Genomic DNA, 21,252 nt, shown 5'->3' with positions numbered 1-21,252 from the left:
GACATTGTGCTAACATTTTAGTATATTTAGTCTTTATAAAAGCTCTTGGCACTGTAATCGCCATTCTACAAAGAAGGAAACAGGCATAGGGAAGTTAAGAAACTTCCGTAGGGTGCGGCCCTGTGGCACAGCGGTTAAGTTTGCACGTTTTGCTTTGGCAGCCTGGGGTTCGCTGGTTGGAATCCCGGGTGTGGACATGGCACCGCTTGGCATGCCATGCTGTGGTAGGTGTCCCACATACAAAGTAGAGGAAGATGGGCACAGATGTTAGCTTAGGGCTAGTCTTCATCAGCAAAAAGAGGAGGATTGGCAGCAGACGTTAGCTCAGGGCTAATCTTCCTCAAAAAAAAAAAAAGAAAAAAAGAAACTTGACCTAGATTGCATGATCAATAAGAAGTGGAGCCTCAATTCCCCACAAAGCTCATAGTCTTAATTACAATGGGATACAGGATCTTATGGAATCTAAGTCAGATTTGCCGATGCATCGCTCCCAAGGGCAAGGAGCATTTAGAAGTCAATGCTTTTTATCCTCTGAATAAGTACTCTCAACTAGAATTTAAGATATTTGTGTTTTAATCAAATGACAACCAAAAGTTAATTAATTTAGAAACACCATACCTATGGCAAAAATTATTGAAAAGAGACAACTAGATTCTAAGTTTGTATACGGCAACTACTTTATTATTTTCAAATGCAAACTCTTTGCATTTAGTTTGCTATTTTACAATTTTACAAACTAGGTATAAAAGACCATAAATAAATGACATAAGTTATGTGTACCTAAAGTTCATGAAGGGAAGAAAAATACCTTGACAAATTAAAACAAAATAGAAAATCTATGTCTAACTTAAGAGATCGCTCAAATCTCGGAACATGTATGAACCAAACAATGTTCTATTAATTTCTTTTTCAGTTATGAACTAAATTATAATATGCCTTATACATTCTAATTTTAACCACAGTCCTTGCATATTCCAACATACTTGGAGTGATACAAAAAATAAATGCACTCTTCAGTGTGTATCAATGCTTGATGTTGTTTGGAGAATGTTAAATAAGTGAAAATATTGCTTCTAGAACTTTCCTTTACTGGTCAGAATTTAAGTGTCTTCAGACAAATATTGAGGCTATACGCGTGTATGGATTAATACACATATCCTTCACAGATTGAATACAAGAGGTCTCAAAACACACACCAGCTGTGTCGTGAGCACAACCTTTCTTTAAAATAACATTTTAAAACACACCAGAATATTTCATTCTTAAGATTGTTAAAAATAATTTGGGGCCAGCGGACACATGGTGAAGCTATTTGATTTGGTGCAAGGGAACAGCTTAATGCTGCCTAATGGAAGATCTGAGCGAAATTTATCTTCTGAGCTCCCTAGGCCAGCACTCACTCACAGAGCTACATACAGCCCTTAACTTGGCCTCCTGCCCTTACCTCGGGGAAAGATGACCTGCTCAGAGAGTCAACCTCATTTCTTTATACATATTTTCCAGGCATCAATGCATAGGCACATCCCTTTAAAAATATATTAAAGTCCCCCAAAAGGGGTGAATTAACTTTGTCACTCTGGCATAGTTATGAGAATACAATGCCACACACCCTGTCAGAATGTAATAAATATTTATTGATCATTTTCTCTACTTGTTCAACAACTTAGGGTTCAGAATCTTTTTTCCCCCATTTTTCCCTGATTTGATGTTATAGCTTATATAAATGGCCACAGTTTCTGCAACCATAGCTTAGAATAAGCAAGGCAGCCACTCAGATTGTGAAAAATGGCAGTATGTCAGCTGGAGTTTGGTATATGTGTCATATCAAAACTGAATCTTCACATAACGGACCTCCGATTCCAGAAGGCTGATGCACTTTTGAGGGCTGTAGGAATTAGCTGCATATTAATAACTGTAGAACTTTCTGTGTAAATTGGGAACCTGAAATTGCTTGAGGCCATTTAACCCCAACTATGCTAACCTCAAGAGTCACTGGCATGTACTTTTCTGTGACATCGGGAGACAAAGTATTAATCCAGGACACAGCATCTTAAAACTGACACACGTCTACGTTCATCTCCGAAAGTATATGAATTGCATATATTTGTTCTCATTCAACAAGTCCATTTATGCAGAAAAACAAAGGCTACTTGTATTCCATTTGGGGTTACCAGACAAATTCCATCCCCTTCTCTCTCGCCATCAAGGAAGTGGTGATTCGGATGAAGAGTTCGATCAGAATTCGTGATTTCGATGATAAGTTGTCACCTGAATGGATTTATATTCTAAAATTACTCCACCACTAGGGTGAAAATGCCTCTGTCCCAAGCTGGAGAATCACTTATTAAGGTTAGTGTGGCAACTACAAAATACACTTAATAGATATAGGACATTTAACATTTCTGGGTTGTCTTTCTAAGGGGATGGGCATGGTCTCCTGGCCCACTCTCTCGTGTGGCTCTTCATCTCAGAGCTGGTGGAAAACCAGAACTCTCCAGGTGTAGCATTCCACAACATTCACAGGCAGTTCTAAGCATGAGGTTATACACACACACACACCCCTACACTCGCGTACACACACTCACACCTATGTACACACATCAAAAGAGATAGTCAGCTCATATTTAGTCTAGGAAAAAAATATATTTATATCACTGCATGGCACACCCTGGGTAAAATGTTACTTCAGCAATGCATATCATAGGCAGCTCATGGGAACTGGCTTTGTTTTGCGTGGTGGCACCCGACCTGGTGTCCATAGTAAAACCTGTCGCCTTGCTGCCCTGCCAAGGCAGCAGTGACGTACAGGAATGAGATATGGAAATACATATAAATAAAACCGCAAGGAGTTTGGGAACAAAGGCTCTGCAGAGCTGGTGCTGCGAAACAGTCCATTCCTCAGCGCAAGCGGAGAACAGATGCTGAACCTGGAATGTTTGCTGTTTCTTTCACTGGGAAAGGGCATTTGAAAGTCACACTTTTATTCTTTTCAGGAACGGGTGTTGTTTCATCAGTGTCTTTGCTCCAGGACTGGCGTAGTAGAAGCAGAAGAAACACATTTGGAAGGAACTGAGGAGGGTGTGTTCTGTTTTCTTCTGTGGGCTTTGTAAGCAACAGGAAGGGCTGTGAGTCCAAGATAGCAGAATCTGCTCCCTGTGGAGAAAAGAACAAGACTTTAGACAAAACATCAACCAACATCGCCAGCCAGTTGTCAACCAATAACGCGAGAAAGAACATAGGTGCATAGAAGTTGGTATAGCTCCATAAGAAGCAGTTCAAGAGGGACATCACGAGTTCTTACTCTCCTCCTCTGAAAAGTGACAACTCTAATAACAATAAAAAAAATGTTTATTAGCATCTTAGTTATAACAACTCCAAGGAAGCTACTATTCTTATTCCTATTACACAGATGAGGACATGGCAGTGCAGAGAGGCTGGCAATCTGCTCCTGGTCGTACGTTCTGAAGCAGCAGAGCTAGGAGTAGAGCTCACACAGTCTGAGCCACAGCCAGGCTTTAACCACTACGTGAACAGCCTCTCTTTGAAATGAAAATTCCGACTTGTTACGGTTCAGTTGTGCAAGATGAGAAGGGCTTAGAAAGGATGTGAAAGGCAAAGTGGCTTACTGCAAAAGCCGCAGATACCAGCATCCAGTCTTTCCAAAGGGGGAAACTGTCTATCTTGGAAACAAATCCGGATACATCATGATCCGCCAATATTCAACAATATGACTGAAAGAATACAATCTAAGAAATAAAAAGTATTGGCTGTTTTTCTTAAAAAGAAAGTAATGTCTAATGAATGGAGGTATCTAATTTGTAAAAGATCCATATAATCTACATATAACAGGCTGAGGGAAGGAACCTGGGGCCATATGCATTGTGAGAGGTTTGGCGCCAGTGAGCGAGGTCTTGGGGGCTCAAGCCCACCAAGAACTAATCAGCCACAGCCGCCCCATGAATCTAGAATCAAACAAGGCTGGTGCAATTCAACTGAATCATTGTGGCTTCTTTGCATCCTCTCATTAGTCAAATAATCAACTCAAGCCAAAAGAAGCAATTTCTCTTCTTTCCTTTCTGACAACTGACCGTCAAGATTGTTTCTTGGTCTCTCCCTATCTCCCATCATAATGGCCATGTTTGGCAGTTGGTGGCTTCAAGTGTAGAGCAAGGATTAAGACCAAAATACATCTTTACAGGCAATTTTACTTATTTTGTTAAATCAATTATTTATTTACTTGTTTTGCATATGTACATGTTTATTTATTGTGTGAGGGAGATACATAAAATTTAGTTTGTTGGAGGTAAATGACCATTATTTAAACTTGTAGAAAACACTTTAGTCTATTTGGAAAGAGAGAAAGCTTTCTCATAGGATATTCAGATAGAAATTACTTCTTAAGCAATTTAAAACTATAAATGTGGATAAGGGTATGCTATGAAGGTCTTCAAAAAGCCACTTGTCAACATCATTCATTTTCTCAATTATGCAAAAAATGAAAGAAGAGGAATTGGATCTATTTTTCCAACTGTTTCCTCTCTGGAACTCAGTAAGCCTAACAAATGTAGTTTTTGAAACCTGAATGTGCAGGGATTTCATCAGACAGGCATGCATTTATAGGAAGGACAAGGAGAACACGACTGTGACCTTAAGACTGATGGAGTACAACCAACACCATATGGATATGCAAGCTTTTGGAAGGTGTTTTTCTTTTGCTCCTAGAAATTCCATTCTTAGAAGATAAAGAGTGGTTTCAAAAACACGTTTGTCCCCTTTCAGTTTGCCAACCTCCTTCCTCACTAAACGCCTGGATATAAATATGCATTATATAAATATATTTGTAATATTAAGTGAGCTATTTCGGGACTCAGTGTGTATGTGAAAAGGATTGGATGTTTCGAGTGAGAAGTGTGGAATGTGAAGGCTTATATCTAGTTGATGCCAGAATAAGTAGAGAAAAATAAACCTTCTCTCCTTTGAATCCTTTTATCACAGGGCATGGGGAATTGCTTGAACAGAGACCAGACAAAGCCTGTGGTCTATGTGGGATCACGAGTGAAAGACGCGACTTTCAGTGTGACTAAATAACCAAATCGTTGTTCCTTTGAGTCAGTCATGAAGACACCAAAGCATCTGTGCCATCCAGTTCTTTTCATTGCAAGGGGGTCTTATTGTGCATTTCACTCTTTCCAATTATAAAATAACAATTTTATGAATTTCAAGGCTAAATAATACAGGAGGAATTTGATTTGATAGGTCTACCACCTTTTGTATAGATCCAGGTTCACCCCCAAACCCTCATAAACCCATTAAAAGTAAAGCAGCTTCATCTGCATGGCTCCCTACCATTGAATTTCATTTCACTCCATCTAGCATTTGGGTTCACAAGTGAACGATGGATGAATAACACTTGGGAGACCTCGGAGGAAGGGTACATCTTTTTTTATGTGAAGTTCAGTATGTGCTATATAAGAGAACTTCATATACACTCACAACAGGACCATGCTGTAAGAAATGTGTTGTTAGAAAAGTATCGTTATCTCTAATTTATAGGCAGAGGAACTGAGTTACAAAGAAATGTAGAATGAACTTCCCAGTGTCAACATCTCAATTGGCTTTAGAATCCAAAGCTATCTGGATGCCAGAACGTGGCCCCAGGCCGCAGGCAACAATGCAACATTCCTATAGTCCTTATATTTCTCTTCTAAAATGTGTAACTTCATGGAAGCAATGGAGTTAACACTGTTCCTGCTACTGGATATTACTTTAGACACTCAGAGAGTCCCCTTTTGATTTTCCATTGTCCTGGACTTTAACTCACGTGTGTATTAAAATTAAGATTCAGAAGGCAACCTTTGAATGAAGTAAGATTTCATATTCTGCCTTTCTTTCAATCCTCACCTATTATTCATTTACAGAAAGACCTGCTGAGGAAAACAACGCCAGCATAATATATAGCACTAACTTGTTAGGACATCTTAGGACTGACACACTCCTTTTTGAAATGTTCTGTTTTGAATATGCCCAATATTTAGAAAAATACTGCAAGTCAAGTTGTTGACTTTAAGAAAGCAATACTTTTAATTATGCAATGTACACAAGGTAACATTCTCTTTTTACTTATAAGATAATACCATAGTGCTATCTTATTTGGATTGGACTGTGGAGATTAAAAACAAAATACTCCACAGCTTTGCTGAAGGAAAAAGAAATTACAATTTTTTTAAAGAGCAAGCAAAAAAACCAACCTACATTTGTCAATTTTTAACACGAATATCCAGAACTCCTAGACTTCAGCAAAAGTGGTGATAAAACTAAAATTGCTGGAGTAGTTTTAAAAACAAATTTCACATTCCTTCTGAACAGAAAAGCTTTTACAACTAATGTTGCAAAAAGGGTTTTACTAAACTGTCACGATTTGACAGCATCAAATTTAACATTCTTTGCTCTATAAGAAATAGCTTTCAGGATGAAACCAAGGGGGAAATAAAGGTCATTAAAATCAGCCAAGCTCTTGTTTAAAAGTGATAAAAATGGAATAAGTAAAAAAGTTAAAATTTGTCCAGTCAAAAAAGTTAGATCCTTTGCTTTTTGGATTGAGCAAAGCCATGTAATTACCTGTTTCAAGAAGGAAATTCTAGGATTAAAAAAAGCATCTAAGGGGGCTGGCCCAGTGGTGTAGTGAAGTTGGTGCACTCCACTTCGGCAGCCCAGGATTTGCAGGTTTGGATCCCTCATCAAGCCATGCTGTGGTGGCATCCCACATACAAAATAGAGGAAGACTGGCACAGATGTTAGCTCTGGGACAATCTTCCTCAAGCAAAAGAGGAAGATTGGCAACAGATATTAACCTAGGGCCAATCTTCCTCACCAAAAATAAAAAAAAAAAAGTCTAAGTCTAATGGGCTTTATGGATGAAAAGTGTGTATTTTAGTAGGTCATTTCCTGATAATGAGGTAGTAAGGTGAATTCCAAGTCTCACCATTGACATCTAGGTCAGTCCTCTCTGGCTGATCTTGTTTGGTATGCGGCTGCTGGAGCCAGACAGAAAATGAGACTGATGGAAAAGAGACCCTCCAGTACTTCTCAATGGGAGCAAAGACTCCAAAGGATGGGACACATACATGACCCAAAAAGGTTAGAGAGCAAGGCTCCTGAGTTACTGCCCGGAACCCAGAAGATCCTCAATAAGCACTTGTGGCATGAATGAATGGCACCAAAGAGCAAGAGGAACCCTGTATGAAGAAAAGCACTGCCAGCAAGAGTCTAGGTCCCGTCTTCCAGAACCTGACCTCATATAGTTCCTATTTCACTGCTTCCTGGAAGAACAGCAAGGAGGCCATATTGGTTTTGGTGTCCTCTCCCATTGTCAAGAGAGTACCGACATCTTGAAAGAAACCCAAACTACCCAATAGACATGCAAGAATATTTACCCCTTAGTGTTTTAAATAAGATCAAGTTTTTTAAAAAAGTTTTTATTATAGAAAGACTCATTGCTGGTTCTTTTGACTTACCTTGTATATTTTGGGTTACTTCTTTAAAGGAGGGAAATGTCAAAGTTCCCTATTAAAGATTGTCACAGTCCACTAACCGTAAGGTAGTCACAATACGGTTGTAGAGTCCCAAAATAAGACTTTATATGGCACAGCCACAGGCCCAAAGAAACAGACCTTCTTTGTCCAGTTAGGGGGTACGATGCTTGGGTTTTATTATTACTTTTATTATTATTCTTAAATCCACTTTCCTTTTCTTTCCAGCCCCTCATGTCATCATAATCCACCAGGTGGCCTGAGCACTGAAGGAGAAACACTGATGAGCCATGTGGTTTTCACCTAGAGTTTTTTCCACGGTATGAACCAAGCCTGAGTCCTTCAAAAATGTTCCTAGGCATGGTCTTCATTCCAGTGAAAGAAAGATGACTGTCACTGATGCCACAAACAAAATATGACGGTTGTAATTCCAAATGTAGAGAGAATCAAGGATGTCTCAGAGAAACTCAGTGTCCGCAGCAAATACGGCAGCCACACTCGGAGGCGATGTTCTATTTATATAGGTACATGTATTTTACAAACTGGTGATGGACCGAAGTACGTCTGAGAAACAATTTGTTCCAGATCTATTTCAAATGACAGATGTCATTTCTGTAAGCCCCACAGTTTCAGCAACCTGTACACCAAGCTACGCTGCAGATTTTTTTTTTTTTCCTTTAATTTCGGAGGGCGAAGACGAAGTAAAAAAAAGTGCAGTTCTTCAATTAAAGTGCATGGATGAGGTAAACTAATTTCAAGAGTTTTGAGTTTATTCAGTACCGGCTCAGACAGGAACCATTCTGCCGTGTATCTGCTGCATTTGGGTTCTCATCGCCTGGACACTGCTCAAAATCTTATTCTGGTGTGTGACAGCGGTGATCCCAATTCTTGCCAGGTCACTGTAGACAGGGGGAGAAGAAAGAGGGAAAGACAGAGTTACGAGGGCTGAGAACCTCTTTTCCAGGCTTCATGCAGACACACATTTGAATCAGCCACAATTAATACAGCACAACAAGGCAGGTGTATTAAAATGTTTAATTAAGCAATTTAATGCAACAATGTAGGTGCTTTATAGAGGCTGTGTAAAATTACACTCAATCAAAATGAAAAGCATTCCAGTTTTCTGTTTATTTTTTTTTAATGAGTAGGATGATTATGCAGCTCAAAGCGAAAAAGGAAAATACTATTAAATCTAGATTTACCCTTTTGTGTAAGATCGCTGAGTACTTACTCCTGGTTCACGTGCACTACAGCCTCTAGTGTGGTATAACCAGCAGCCGTGAAGTTATCCTTATACCGGTCCATTTTAATGGCCTGGAGCCAATCGCCCACCGATACTACGGCGGAGAATTCCGGGGAGCTCGGATCCAACAAGGCAGTGTTAGGTCTGGAAATGGAATGAGAAAGTGTAGACAGACAAGAACCATCAGTGAGACCGCAAGACTCCGAAGTCAGATTGCCCAAGATAGGAAAGGGACATTGAAATGCCAAGAGCAGGTTTTCCATGGAACATTCGCCATCAAATGTCACCATGTGATTTTTGCCCCTAATTTCACTAGGCTGTGGAAGCATCTATCAATCACCCGATTTGTTCTTAATTCCATTTCCCACATTTCTTTTATAGGGACTTCTTCATGCATTAATGATCATAGCAGGTCTTTTAACATCCCAGCCTGAGTAAAGATCAGGGGAGCCCATGTGGCTGGAACCTGTTCAGTTTTTGCAGAAAGAGTCCAGTCCTTGCCAGCACCAAATATTGTAGACTTTCGTTCCGCAACTATGGAAACCCTAGTGAAGTATGAGTAAGGAAAACTGCAAGCTTGCAACCTGCCAGACTCGATGGAAGCAGAGAAAACAGCAAGAGTTCAAGTCCAGCATGCTTCCAGCCAGGTTTGCAGGCAGGCTCAGGGCATTCAAACAAACTGGGGACAGCAGGGAGTTAATCCCCTCTTTAATCAACCCATGCCTGACCAGCACGTGTGCCAAGACTGGCAGGAAGAATGGCTACTTTGATCACTGTTTGCATTGTGGAATGTGCTTCTCGTATTCCCTTGCTGGGGCTCCTGAATAATCATTTCAACAAAATCTGAGCACTTCTTATGAACTTATTTATTAGTTTATGCATTTCTCAGGCCAGGTGTTTTATATTAGGTCATTGTCAAGAATGACTATAGTTCAAGGCAAGAATTACGCCACTCTTCACGATATTGATATATGATAAATCACCTATTAATGGAAAGTATTTATTAAAAGAATTATAGTCATCTTCATCATCAAACTACCTAATAATCATAGGTAGACCTTCTCAGCGTACTTATTACTTTATTTTATTACAGGGTACATTACTTTATTACAATTACCTGTATAGCAACACTGCTGCTTGCTAAGTTATATTTTCTTGAATTTCCTTTTTCCCTAGAAATTACAGAATGTGGTTGATCCTAACATTTTTGACCTGATTTTCATCCTCAGACTATGTTGCTTGAATATAAACATTTAAATCAGAATTATATCATCACTATTGAATTTTCAACAAAAAAAATGCTTTTCTTGTAAAAACAAAATTAAGTCAGTATAATGGCTTGATTAATTTTCTACGTAGCAGAATTAATCCAATTCTGTTTTTTATCATAATTTTTAGCTAAATTATTTTGATTTGCATTACTTCCCTTTTATATAAATATTTTTTAAATGACTTGTTTTGTCAAAAGGTTTTCTGTCTGAACAATAGCTTGCCTTTGTGAGCTTGCTTTCAATTAAATCCAATTTTCTGAGTAAAATTCTGCATTTTTACAGCAAGAATAGTCAAGATTTAATTCTCTTCCAAATTTTGAGTCAATAACAAACATTACCACATAGAATTTTAGACATTAGTGTGGAATGTTTACCGATAATATCTGTTATTAGACAAAGACCAATAATTTGCATTTACTTCCAACTTTAAGCCAAGAACATTAACAGGGCAGCAAGGAAGGCTCTAGGTACGTGACAAGGTCGAAATGACCTTAGGATGAAAATCTCCTCACTCGGGTATCAGTTAACTCTAAGGGTGATTCTCAAGCTTGTTCTGGAAGTCTTTGTGCTCTCTGGGGAACACCATGACATTTGCTTAACTTGTGCTGAATCACATGCCACATTATACTACATCCCATTATCAGCAAGCAGTAATAAGTATCAAAGCTATTTAAGTACCATCAGTGAGAAGAACTTAGAATTGAGGAAAGGGTATCCACTAGTTCAATTTGTTCTGCACTTTGGTGCTAAGAGCACAGTATACAATATTAGTAGCCGATGAGTTTATGCTAGCAGGAGAAGCCCCAAGTACCAAAGAAATGGCCTTAGGACCCTCAGACTAAATACACGGGGATCTAGAGCTGGAGATCTCAAAGCTAGAGGAGGTTTATCTTGGAATAGAAGAAGCTAGCTACCCAGAAAGGAGGCCTTACCGCTAGCTATTTACACCCTTACAGTGAATAAAAAACCAAAAACTAGCTCAGAAATGTTAGGTTGGTTTTTCTTAGGTCACATAGCTACCAAGTGGCAGGAGTAATGTGAATCAGGCCAATCCTATTTCAGAAGAGCGTGATCGTTAAGCTCTGTGTAGTGGCCAATGCTAAAGAGAATGGAAGGTTCCTCTGCTGTTTGCTCCAAGTTGTTTTTCTCATGTTTTGTAATATTAAGTATATTCCTTCTCGTCTACAATCTTTAGGTTAAGCTTTTAGGAGAAAGACTGGTGGAGAACATCATTGTGCCGGCCAAGCCTGGAAGGGCTTGGATATCGTGGGAGAAAAAGTCCTCCTGTTTTTAACTCAGGGCCATGATGAAAGAGAAGCCTTTAAGAAGTACATATTTGGAGAAGCGTAGATGCCTCGCCTCAGGCAAGTCTGAATCACTTGGTCTTATTGTGCCTGTCTTCTTAGATAATTCAGCTGATAAGGATGGGCTACACCCTTTCAGATGGAACTGGTATCCAGGCATCCTGCCTCTTCTGCTAGTAAAGCTCAGTCTCCATGCAGGAAAGTTCCTACAGGAATTACAGGACTTGCAGTGTCTTTCTCTTCCTTCCGCATGAATACGCTTCTTCATTTTGCTCTTTCCAATGAAATAACTGCCCCTTTTACAGGTGGTTTCATCATTTTAGTTTTGAAAACCCTTCTCAAACGCTCATCTGCATGCTTTTTAACTTGGTCAGTTTCTATCTTGGTCCTGTTTCCTTCTATTCTTGAAAGACTCAGAAAACAGAAACTTTGAGAACTGAAAACTAATGAGTCTGTTGTGACAATTAACACTCGATAAGTCAACTTAAAAATTGCACTGCATAAAGGTCTGTCCTCTAATCTTTATTTTTCCCGAAGTCAATGTTTCTTTCCCTTTTCAAAATAAAGCATCTAGGAACTGAACATCTTTCAAAAGTACATTTCCTCTTTCTTCCTAAATTTTCAGGTCCAGCATCATAAGGTAAGCACTTTAGTTATTTCCTTGTTGTTGCCTTTAATTTGTTCTTCTTACTACTGTTTGAGGCCTGCCAGGCATGAGGCTCTCCAAAATGGTGACCAGAACTACAATGAATACTTCACTAATTGAGAAAGAAGCCACCCAGGTTGCAGAGACCTGTGAAGTGGCTTCTGACTAAAAGGCAGGAATTAAAGTGAGTCACTGCTTGCCTGCCATCTCTAATGGAGTCTTTCATACATCACTATTAAGTAAGCGTGGCTGACCTGGAGCTCTCAGTCCCCGTCCTCTTCAAGCTGTTGGGGTTGCGGATGAGTTTGTCCAACATGTTGACAATCTGCCCAAATTTGGGCCTGTCACTTCTCTCCTTCTGCCAGCAGTCTAGCATCAGCTGGTGGAGGGCAATGGGGCAGTCCATTGGAGGGGGTAGTCGATAGCCTTCCTCAATGGCTTTAATCACCTATCAAAGAAAACAGAATGGTATGTTAAGCTGCCAGGCAAGCTGTCCTTAGACGTTCACCCTTCTGATCGGCTTGTCCCCTGTACATTAAGCTGCCGGCAAGCTTGAGCACGGGAACAGCTCCAACTCCTTCACAGCAGCCAAAGCTGGACCTGAGTATCACTGGCAACCAGGCAGGGAAGCCAGCTGTTGCTATGAGGTGTTCTCCAATGGCAGGCAATGCCAATTGGAAACTCTAAAGTGAAGATGCATCAATGTTCCAAAGTGGTTAGAACCCAATCAGATCAACAACATGGTGTAGGCCCAGCCCTCGGAGATCACATGGTGATGACCCTCCCCATTCTGCTATCTAGCATCAGCTAAACGCTCTTAGCAAAAGAGATTCTCACTAGCGTTAAAGACCTTCCTTGGGAAGCAGTTAATAGCTGCCTCCAAAATGAAGTCCCTTTGCATCATTTTAAGCCTTGGTCCTCTTGCTCAGACAGCTACTGGGTCAATACCAAGCCCAGCTTCCGGCTCTCCCAATCCTGAAGACACTGCCTTTCTCAGAAACAGCACATTCCTTCCCCTCCTCCAGATGCCTAGCCATTTTGACTTTTGGAAGACTATCCCCTCAGATATCCAATTCTCTGTCTCTTTCTTGGTCTCAGGTGGCTGTCAATTGACCTTGTTAAAGGTGTCAGTAAGTAGATTTTTTTTTTGAAAAAGAAAAAGGGTGGCAAAAACTCCACCTTTTTATAAGGTATTTGCATTTTAAAGGGGACCCTTATACATCAAAGGAAAGAAGTTATAACGGTAGATGAAAATTGTCTTATTGCCCAATGTGGTCTCCCAGCCTAACAAGATACAAATAATCATTCAACAGTCTTTCTTCAAATTCTGATTTTTCTAATCGGTCTTCTCAGATATTACAGTATTTGTCTTATTGGCTTTTCTCTAAACCCTCCTTTTCAAGGCGTGAATCCCAGTAATGTAATATGGTACGACTATGCCAAATTTAAAGAGAGGAATTGCTTCATAATTTTTCACTACTCATAAGCTTTGTTTAAGAGTATCCTATGAGATTCTGGAGGTGCTTCTGTTTGTTTTGGGATTTTAAAAAGTTTTACTTGTTTTAAATCAGTCTTTTTTTTTTCCTACCAAAACGACAGCTGCTAGTGAAACAGCCAGTCATTGCACCCACCTCAGTGACCACATCAGATTCATCCTGCCATGGGGTCCATTTGCTGCTCAAGACTTGGACCTCACCAGAAAAGAGTCCATTCAGTTGGCTGTAGTTTCTGTGTAGTAGTGTGAGTGTTGTCTTTTTAACCAGCACGTCACTTCAGTTTAACGATCATCTTGTGATTGATTAAGCCCTCTGAGACTCTTTCTCCCATGTATTTTTGCCAACATCCTGTTGTATTAGTATTATCTACTTCTCCTTCTACTATAGACTTCTATTTGCTATCTTATTGAACATTATTTTATTTATTTCTGGCAATTACATTAGGTCAGTCTGACCCTCTGACTTTCTTTTATCTTTCCAGGTGCATGGTGTTGACTCCAGACTTGATGAAAACATTTTACATTGAATTGATGAGAATACAAGCAACATTGGGCTGATGCCAGGTTAACACAACTTGTTATAACTCCTCAGACTGCTTAATACTCCTTCATTAATCCTCTATCCACTGCCAGCTTGGAAGATGGCTTGTGGGTTAACAAAGCATATTTTCTCAGTTTACTGCGGAATGTTTTGGGGGGCAGAGGATTAAACCAAACAAAAAACTTGATAAGTCTGACAAATTTTCCCCAGTTACTTTGACTCCATTCACCATACGCCAAATGAATTGTACTCATAAGAGTAATTCTCTAGTTACATTTCCTATTGATTCCTGTTCTACATAGAATCCAACACAGAGACAAATAGATGTGAATGATAGATCAATATTACTTGTGGGAGAGAAATGGTTTCAGATGCTTTTCCCATGGATAAAGCCAGGCAACTAAAAGCCGAAAACAACAAATTGTTTTATTAACATATAGAAACTGTCAAAACTACAGGTCTCAAAAGATTTAGGGCAGGAAAACTGATGACATCTTTAGATACTCTGCCCTTATGAGCATTTGGCCATGGCTCTCAACTGAAATAAAGGAAAGTTTAAAGATCAAATAATGAAATAAGTAAAGGCATGCACTACTGGCTCATGGAGGTTGTTCGTCTTTATCCTTCTGAAAGTCTCTAAGCCAAAACCAAATGATGCTACAAGAAAGGTACTTGAAGGTGTCTGTGTACCAGAATCACATCAAACAATAGATTACATGCCTTCCACCTCTACGGTCTTTTTCCAGCCTGTAATTAGCTATCAGGTATGCTGCAGTCTTTCTTCTATCTGCTATGAACCTTCCTTTATAATTTACAGATAATACAATGTCAACACTACCATTCCTCTTAATCTGATTAGAGAATTCCTTTTGCCCCAGTAGACACGGAGTGCATTAGCTTTTCTATTGCTCTGAACACTCTTCCATTGATAAGGCGACCAGCATCCTATTTCTTAAGCGCACCTGGTTCACCGCTTAATCGTCTTTGCAACTTCCAGTTGTTTCAGGACGACAAGGCAGATGGTCATAAAACATTCCACCTCAGAGAGAATTTAAAAAAGAGACTTTTTCTAAAATAGAATTTTTTATTGATAAATTGAATACCATGCATTGTAAACACTCCATGCTAATATTTTACCTCATACATATAAAAACTAGGAAAGTTCAAAAACTGGCCATTTTATTTTGATCTGATTTCCACTCTTCTATAAGTAATTAAAACCTTTCCAGAACTAGCTTGTAAGTTTCTAGGAAGACCCTCTGGTCTAGGTTTTTTTTTTCCCCTGACTGGAGATGTTTGTAATTAAATTCTATTACTCTGGAATCTTATTAGTGTCATTATTGAAGGCTTTTCTGAAATTGCCGGCATTGTGGATACTCCCTCATGAAGCGGTCCAGATGGTACATTTAAAGGGATGTGCATAATTTACAAAGGGTCATTCAATGCAGCTTTATTTCAGAGTCCTCAAGGGTGAGCTCTAATTACAATTATGCCAGCTTTAAAATAGTCACTAGTTTTCTTCCAATAAACCTTTCATATCAATTTGATCACACGTGAAATTTGTGTTTTTCAGATATCCTTGCATTTTCTTAAAATTCAACGTTTAATTTTGTTTCAGTATGGGTTTGAAAGTCAACCAAGTAAAAATACTGTTCCATATCACTAATATATCAATCTGTGCATCTATCTATCTAATCAAGCTCTCTCTCATAGTATACCACTTAGACTATGTAATTTTGGTCCTTGAAATTCCTGAGCATAAGGTTTAGCTAGATTACTTGACACATTTATATTAAGAATCTTGAGTTTAATGCATAATTTCAAGCTCTACGCTCACTCCATCATACACTAATGCAAAACTTCCTGAATCTCAACGCAAAGACATATATTTTGGAATGCAAATCTATACAAAAAGACATATATTTCAGAACATAAAGACTCACATCTTGATTGGACATATCCCAATAAGGTCTCTCTCCATACGACATCACTTCCCACATAACGATTCCATAGCTCCATACATCACTTGCTGATGTGAATTTACGATAGGCAATTGCTTCTGGCGCAGTCCACCGGATGGGAATCTTGCCACCCTATGAACATTCGAACCATAAGTTATTCCTTAAGTACATTAGTGACGTGCCATTTTAGTTTCTGAACGTTGTTCCTATTTGCCATGCAGGCCTACAGCATTCCGGAGCTAGCTCTCCAAACAATAACAAGGGACTTGTTTATTTTAACTAAAGTCTTCCAGGCTGAGACAGTTCTTTCTCATATGTTTTCTTTAGTCACAGGGACGTGAACAAGTAATCTGTTTAATTATTTTTAAAAAGCCCACCTGTTATCTGAGGTCTGCTTAAGGCAATATTGTAGAAGAAAGGGAATCTCAGGTTTTACAAAATACGTATGTTATCCGTGGTGGATCAATAGATGTGCAGCTCATATTCATTTTACTTCTTGTTGGACTCTCTCACCCAGCAGCACAAAGACACACTCAAAATTGCTTCTAAACTCATGAACTAAGGAAGTCAAATATGAAAATTTCTATCCATCACACTATCATCCTACTCTTTTTTTGGGGGGGTGGGGGGAAGACTAGCCCTGAGCTAACATCTGCCAATCCTCCTTTTTTTGCTGAGAAAGACTGGCCCTGAGCTACCATCCATGCCCATCTTCCTCTAGCCTGTATGTGGGACGCCAACCACAGCATGGCTTGCCAAGCAGTGCCATGTCTGCACCCGGGATCTGAACCGGTGAACCCCGGGCTGCTGAAGAGGAACATGCACACTTAACCGCTGTGCCACGGGGTCAGCTCCCATCCTACTCTTACGTAGCATGAGAAACATGCCCAGCATAGCTAGAAGGTAATACACTCAATAGGCTCTTAGAGTAAGCCAAATAATACCAGACGTTAGAGCCATTATTGATTTAATGGAGTGAGGGTAGGATTTTGGTTATCATTTAGTTAATAAAAAAACACCTGCAAAAATGGTAAAGCAATTGAATATTAAAGTATGCTTTGTTTTTGTTTTTTTCCCCTGACAGTCTCATTTGATTATGCTTATGTGCAAGGTGTTTTTAATCAAGTTTCAAACTTCCTCGGGTTCCATCCGGGGAAATTAATTCAACTTGAATTCAGATCCTTAAGCTGTTCAAGAGGACATCATTTAAAAGTTTTCTCTGCTTTATAAGGGCTTCTAAACAGGACAATATATTGTACTGGAAACTGCATTGATCCACATCAGATTACTCTGAAACCCAGGGTATTACACTTATATTTGCTACATACAGAAGGACACTTGTGCTGCCTCCCACCTTCCTTAAATATTTGGCTAAGGTTTTATCTATGTAAATGTATCATTCAAGAAGCCTCCTTTAACTTTCCTCTCTCCAACTACTGGGAAAAAACAAAAGATCTTTAGCATTCACAAAGATGTATTCTTTCCTAAATGAACGGATTTGGAATTCAAAAAAGGATCTGTGTAAGAACCAAAACAAGAGCCAAAGAAACTGAGTACTAAAGAAAAAAAAAAAAGGAAAGAAACCCACCCAACCAACCAAATGAAAAACCCCAATGTTTAGGATTGCAGATGCAAAATGGTGAGCATTACAGGACGAAGATGGTTGGTAACTGTCTGCTTCATGTTGATTTTAACGGTGTCAGCCCTAATGGCCAATAACTTTTATGAATCTGTGTTTATTCCATTACTATCTTATATTCAGATTGTCCAGCTAAGATAGGGTAGCCATTAACTGTGTACTGATAACTCTTAACTGTGCCCTAATCCCGGCTTATCTACCAGAAGTAAAATGAAGGCCATTAGATACTGGAAAAGCCTCACAGTGTAAATGTTTTATAAATCCTGTATATGCATTCTCAGATTTGGTAGACAACCAACTAGAAACATTGCTCTGTCTTGTTTAAAGTAAGAAATTTTTTTTAAATGATAGGTAAGAACCAAACAGAAGATCTAAAGCAAACACGAGAAAGAAAAGAAAGAAAGAGAGAGGAAGAGAGAGAGACAGAAAAGGAAAAAAGGAAGGAAAGAAGGAAGAGAAAGAGAGAGAAAAAGAAAGAAAAGGAAAATTTAAGTGTAAAAAAATACAATAATAAGTGAAGCTGTGTTTTGTGGCTTTGTAAAGCGGTCACACATCTAGGAGCTGTTTCAAAATCCCTCTCTTGGGAAGATGGTTGAAACACGGATGCATGGATATGAAGACACTCTGAAGGATGAGGAAACATAAAATCATAAAGGGCTTAAACATCAAAGTGAGAAGAGAGGTACAGTTTCATCAGAGTCAAAACCCAGAGGTTACAAATCCTCCTTACCCTGGTGGTATAAGCTGCTTCCGGGTCATCCTCAAGCACTCGCGACATGCCAAAATCAGATACTTTGCAGACCAAGTTGCTATTCACCAGAATGTTCCGTGCAGCCAGATCTCGATGCACATAGCTCATATCAGATAAATACTTCATCCCGGACCCAATGCCACGAAGCATGCCCACCAGCTGAATGACTGTAAATCTGCCGTCATTCTTCTGCATGGGAAAGGCATGAGGAACAATCTCATTAGCATTAGGCCAGATTAATTTCCACCAAGCATTTACTACTTGGATCTTTTTTGATATCTGTATCCGGTATGCAATGAAACTCAACATTATTTCTGGGCCTTTCTCACCAAAGTCACTAATTCACTTGTAGACTATATGCTAAGAGCTGTGTTTGCTTCCTCTGATAGATGGAAATTAGCCAACTGTAATGAATCTATGGCTCAAAGAGCCCACGATACAAGAATAAATCAAAGATTACCTTCATTGAACGTGGATTATTTACTAGCCTTTAAAAATCAGATCATTCTCTGTTTTCCTCTTCTTCCTTTACCCCATTAAAAAAATCCCTGAATACAACCAAATGGAAAGGATACAAGGAGTTTGTGAGAGTTTTCTAAATACCAACATTCTTGGGTTTAATATAAAGTAGCCACGTACCCTGAGGAATGCATCCAAGGAGCCATTCTCCATGTACTCTGTTATGATCATTACTGGTTTACCTAGAGTTTTCAGAAAGAAAAACACAAACCCTTGATGAGCACTGTAGTTAATGAGATAAAAATGGGCTGTGCACAATTTTACTGCCAAGACACCTGTCTTGTGTGATCTAATTTAATTAAAACAAGCCAGGCTTATGCCTCAGCTGCGGGGAGCTAGGAATGAAATATTAAAAGGACGAGTAGGTTTAAATTCCATCTGGAAGATTAACCCTTTGGGTGGCTTTTTGACAAGGTCTTTAACTAAAGTGGCCTCTGGTATCCAGGGAGCACAGGAATGGCTAATTGCTCTCTCAAGTAAAAGGGGGAGAAGATAAATGAGCAGGCTTGTTTAAAGGTGAAAAAATCTTTAGGATAATTAATTTATTTTGTCCCCAGAAGAGCCACTTGTGTGATGCTAAAGGAGTCAATGAACAGAGAAACTTTTTTACTTATTTAGAGAAACCCAGGTTTCAGGGGGCACTAATTATGTCGGGTACCTCATTACTCAGAGAAAACTTAAAGCTCAAACATGCACAATATTAACTTCTTTCCTCCTATCTTGCTCAGATCAGGGGCTGTATCTTTTGTTTTTCTCTTTTCCTATCTATAAATAAATTTATTATATTTGCTTCCTTAAGCTGCCAACCTCAGCAACAACAAAAATCACAGAAAAGGTGAATTAAATTGTTTCATCCGAGACAGCGATTTTAATTCAATACTAGAACATTCTTGCAAATGTCCCACCTCTTTTTTTTCAGCAAAGAAATCAAAATGATTTTAAGGTTTGGGGAAGTGGGGGAAATATTTTCATTTCGCTTTAGTTTTCTTTCTGAGGACCTTAGGAAATAAGAACCATTCTTTAGTTTCTTAATCGCTGGCAATGGACTCAAGATCTGAAATTCCTTCTTTCTAAAGGGTATTTGCAGGAGGGGTGAGGGTGGGGTGTAAATCCTCAATATATTATGAAGGCAAGGGTTAAAGCAAAGAGAACATAAAAGATGCCCTCGGGGGAAGGGAAATAAAAGGGTAGTGTGATGATCAAAAATATTCACGCTTTCATTGCTGTACTTGTGGACTGTTTGGACATGAGACGTTCAATCAGGGAAAATGGGCTGGGATATGTCACTGCTGAAAAAAACCCCATAATTATTCTTAACCAATACATTTCCTACCCAGAGCTCCTATCAGAATAGACTCCCTTCTGGGTGTGGGGAAAGGGAAAATGTCTCATTTCAGAGGCAAAAAGTTGGAAAAGCAGGAGTTTTTAATTTCAATACAGTCCGATTTATCAATTTCTGATTGCGCTTTTGGTGTCGTATCTAAGAAATCCTTCTGAAGCAAAAATTCTGGATTAGAAAACAGTACCGTGGAGATTTTATTTTCAGGTGATGAATGAAAGCCGACCAAAAAAGGAAGAATCTTGGTGTAGACCGAAGGATGAATAAAACCACTTCCAGTCTTTCTCCCTGGCTGGAGGGGGTGGTCCCTATGCACCTTTCCATTCTCCATCAACATCAATAGGAAGCTGTTAGTCCTCAGATTCATTTATCCTCCACATCTGTGACCACAGAGTTCCGAGAGAACAAATGCATCTAAATGAGTTTTAATTAACCTGCCTCAGTCAAAAGATACTTTGTCAACTAATGAGAAGGGGTGACTCTCTTGGCGGTGTATTAACACCTACTTCCATTTCACCAGATCCCTCAAGAGGTGAGAAGAGAGTAGAAGATCCGAAAGAGAGGGGTGTGGTGGAGAGAATTTATAGTCTCCCTGTCAATTTCAAAGGTTCCCCCAGGAACTGCTGGCAATGAATTGACACTCTTCCACTTCCACCTTTTCACCTTCACATCTTCCTAGTCTGCCTGTTGGCACTATCTTCAGAAATCTTCTATATTCCTTATCCTGTTTATTGAAAGGATGCATTTGTCAGAATCTTTATGAGCTCTATAAGAGAACGTGAATTTCTCCACAAACAGAGGGGCTGATAAAATGGGCCCGGGTTGGGCTCATGGAAGGAGGGGGTTCCTTGCCTGGAACAGGCAGGGATGCAGCGGGGAGGGGAAAGGTAGGGAAAGGGGACAGCGCCTTTGGTGGAAATTTTAAATCATTTTAATTCAGTGACAACTGCATTATGCAAATGCGCCCAGTCTTTTATAAGAGTTACAGCTGTAATAGCTATGAGTTTTAGAGGC

The 21,252-nt window shown here is 39.4% G+C and overlaps 1 protein-coding gene across 2 annotated transcripts in view; it reads right to left on the bottom strand.

The window, feature by feature from the left end:
- Positions 1-559: 559 nt before the first annotated feature.
- Positions 560-21,252, bottom strand: part of EPHA4 (EPH receptor A4) — a 138,042-nt gene continuing 117,349 nt past the window's right edge. The window contains exons 12-18 of one of the 2 annotated variants that reach the window (XM_014843255.3): positions 19,020-19,081; positions 18,360-18,569; positions 15,973-16,122; positions 12,248-12,441; positions 8,761-8,916; positions 7,515-8,428; positions 560-3,153 (exon numbers count right to left, since the gene is read on the bottom strand). In XM_014843255.3, the coding sequence (XP_014698741.3) occupies positions 8,314-8,428; positions 8,761-8,916; positions 12,248-12,441; positions 15,973-16,122; positions 18,360-18,569; positions 19,020-19,081 (887 nt within the window). In that variant the 3' untranslated portion in view covers positions 560-3,153; positions 7,515-8,313. Of the gene's footprint in view, positions 3,154-7,514; positions 8,429-8,731; positions 8,917-12,247; positions 12,442-15,972; positions 16,123-18,359; positions 18,570-19,019; positions 19,082-21,252 lie in introns of both variants that reach the window. The other variant, XM_014843256.3, reaches the window with a different exon arrangement.

Source organism: Equus asinus, chromosome 19 (assembly GCF_041296235.1).
Source record: "Equus asinus isolate D_3611 breed Donkey chromosome 19, EquAss-T2T_v2, whole genome shotgun sequence".
Lineage (NCBI taxonomy): Eukaryota > Metazoa > Chordata > Mammalia > Perissodactyla > Equidae > Equus > Equus asinus.
The sequence above is the reverse complement of the archived record's forward strand: the minus strand, read 5'-3'. Positions and strand labels throughout refer to the sequence as shown.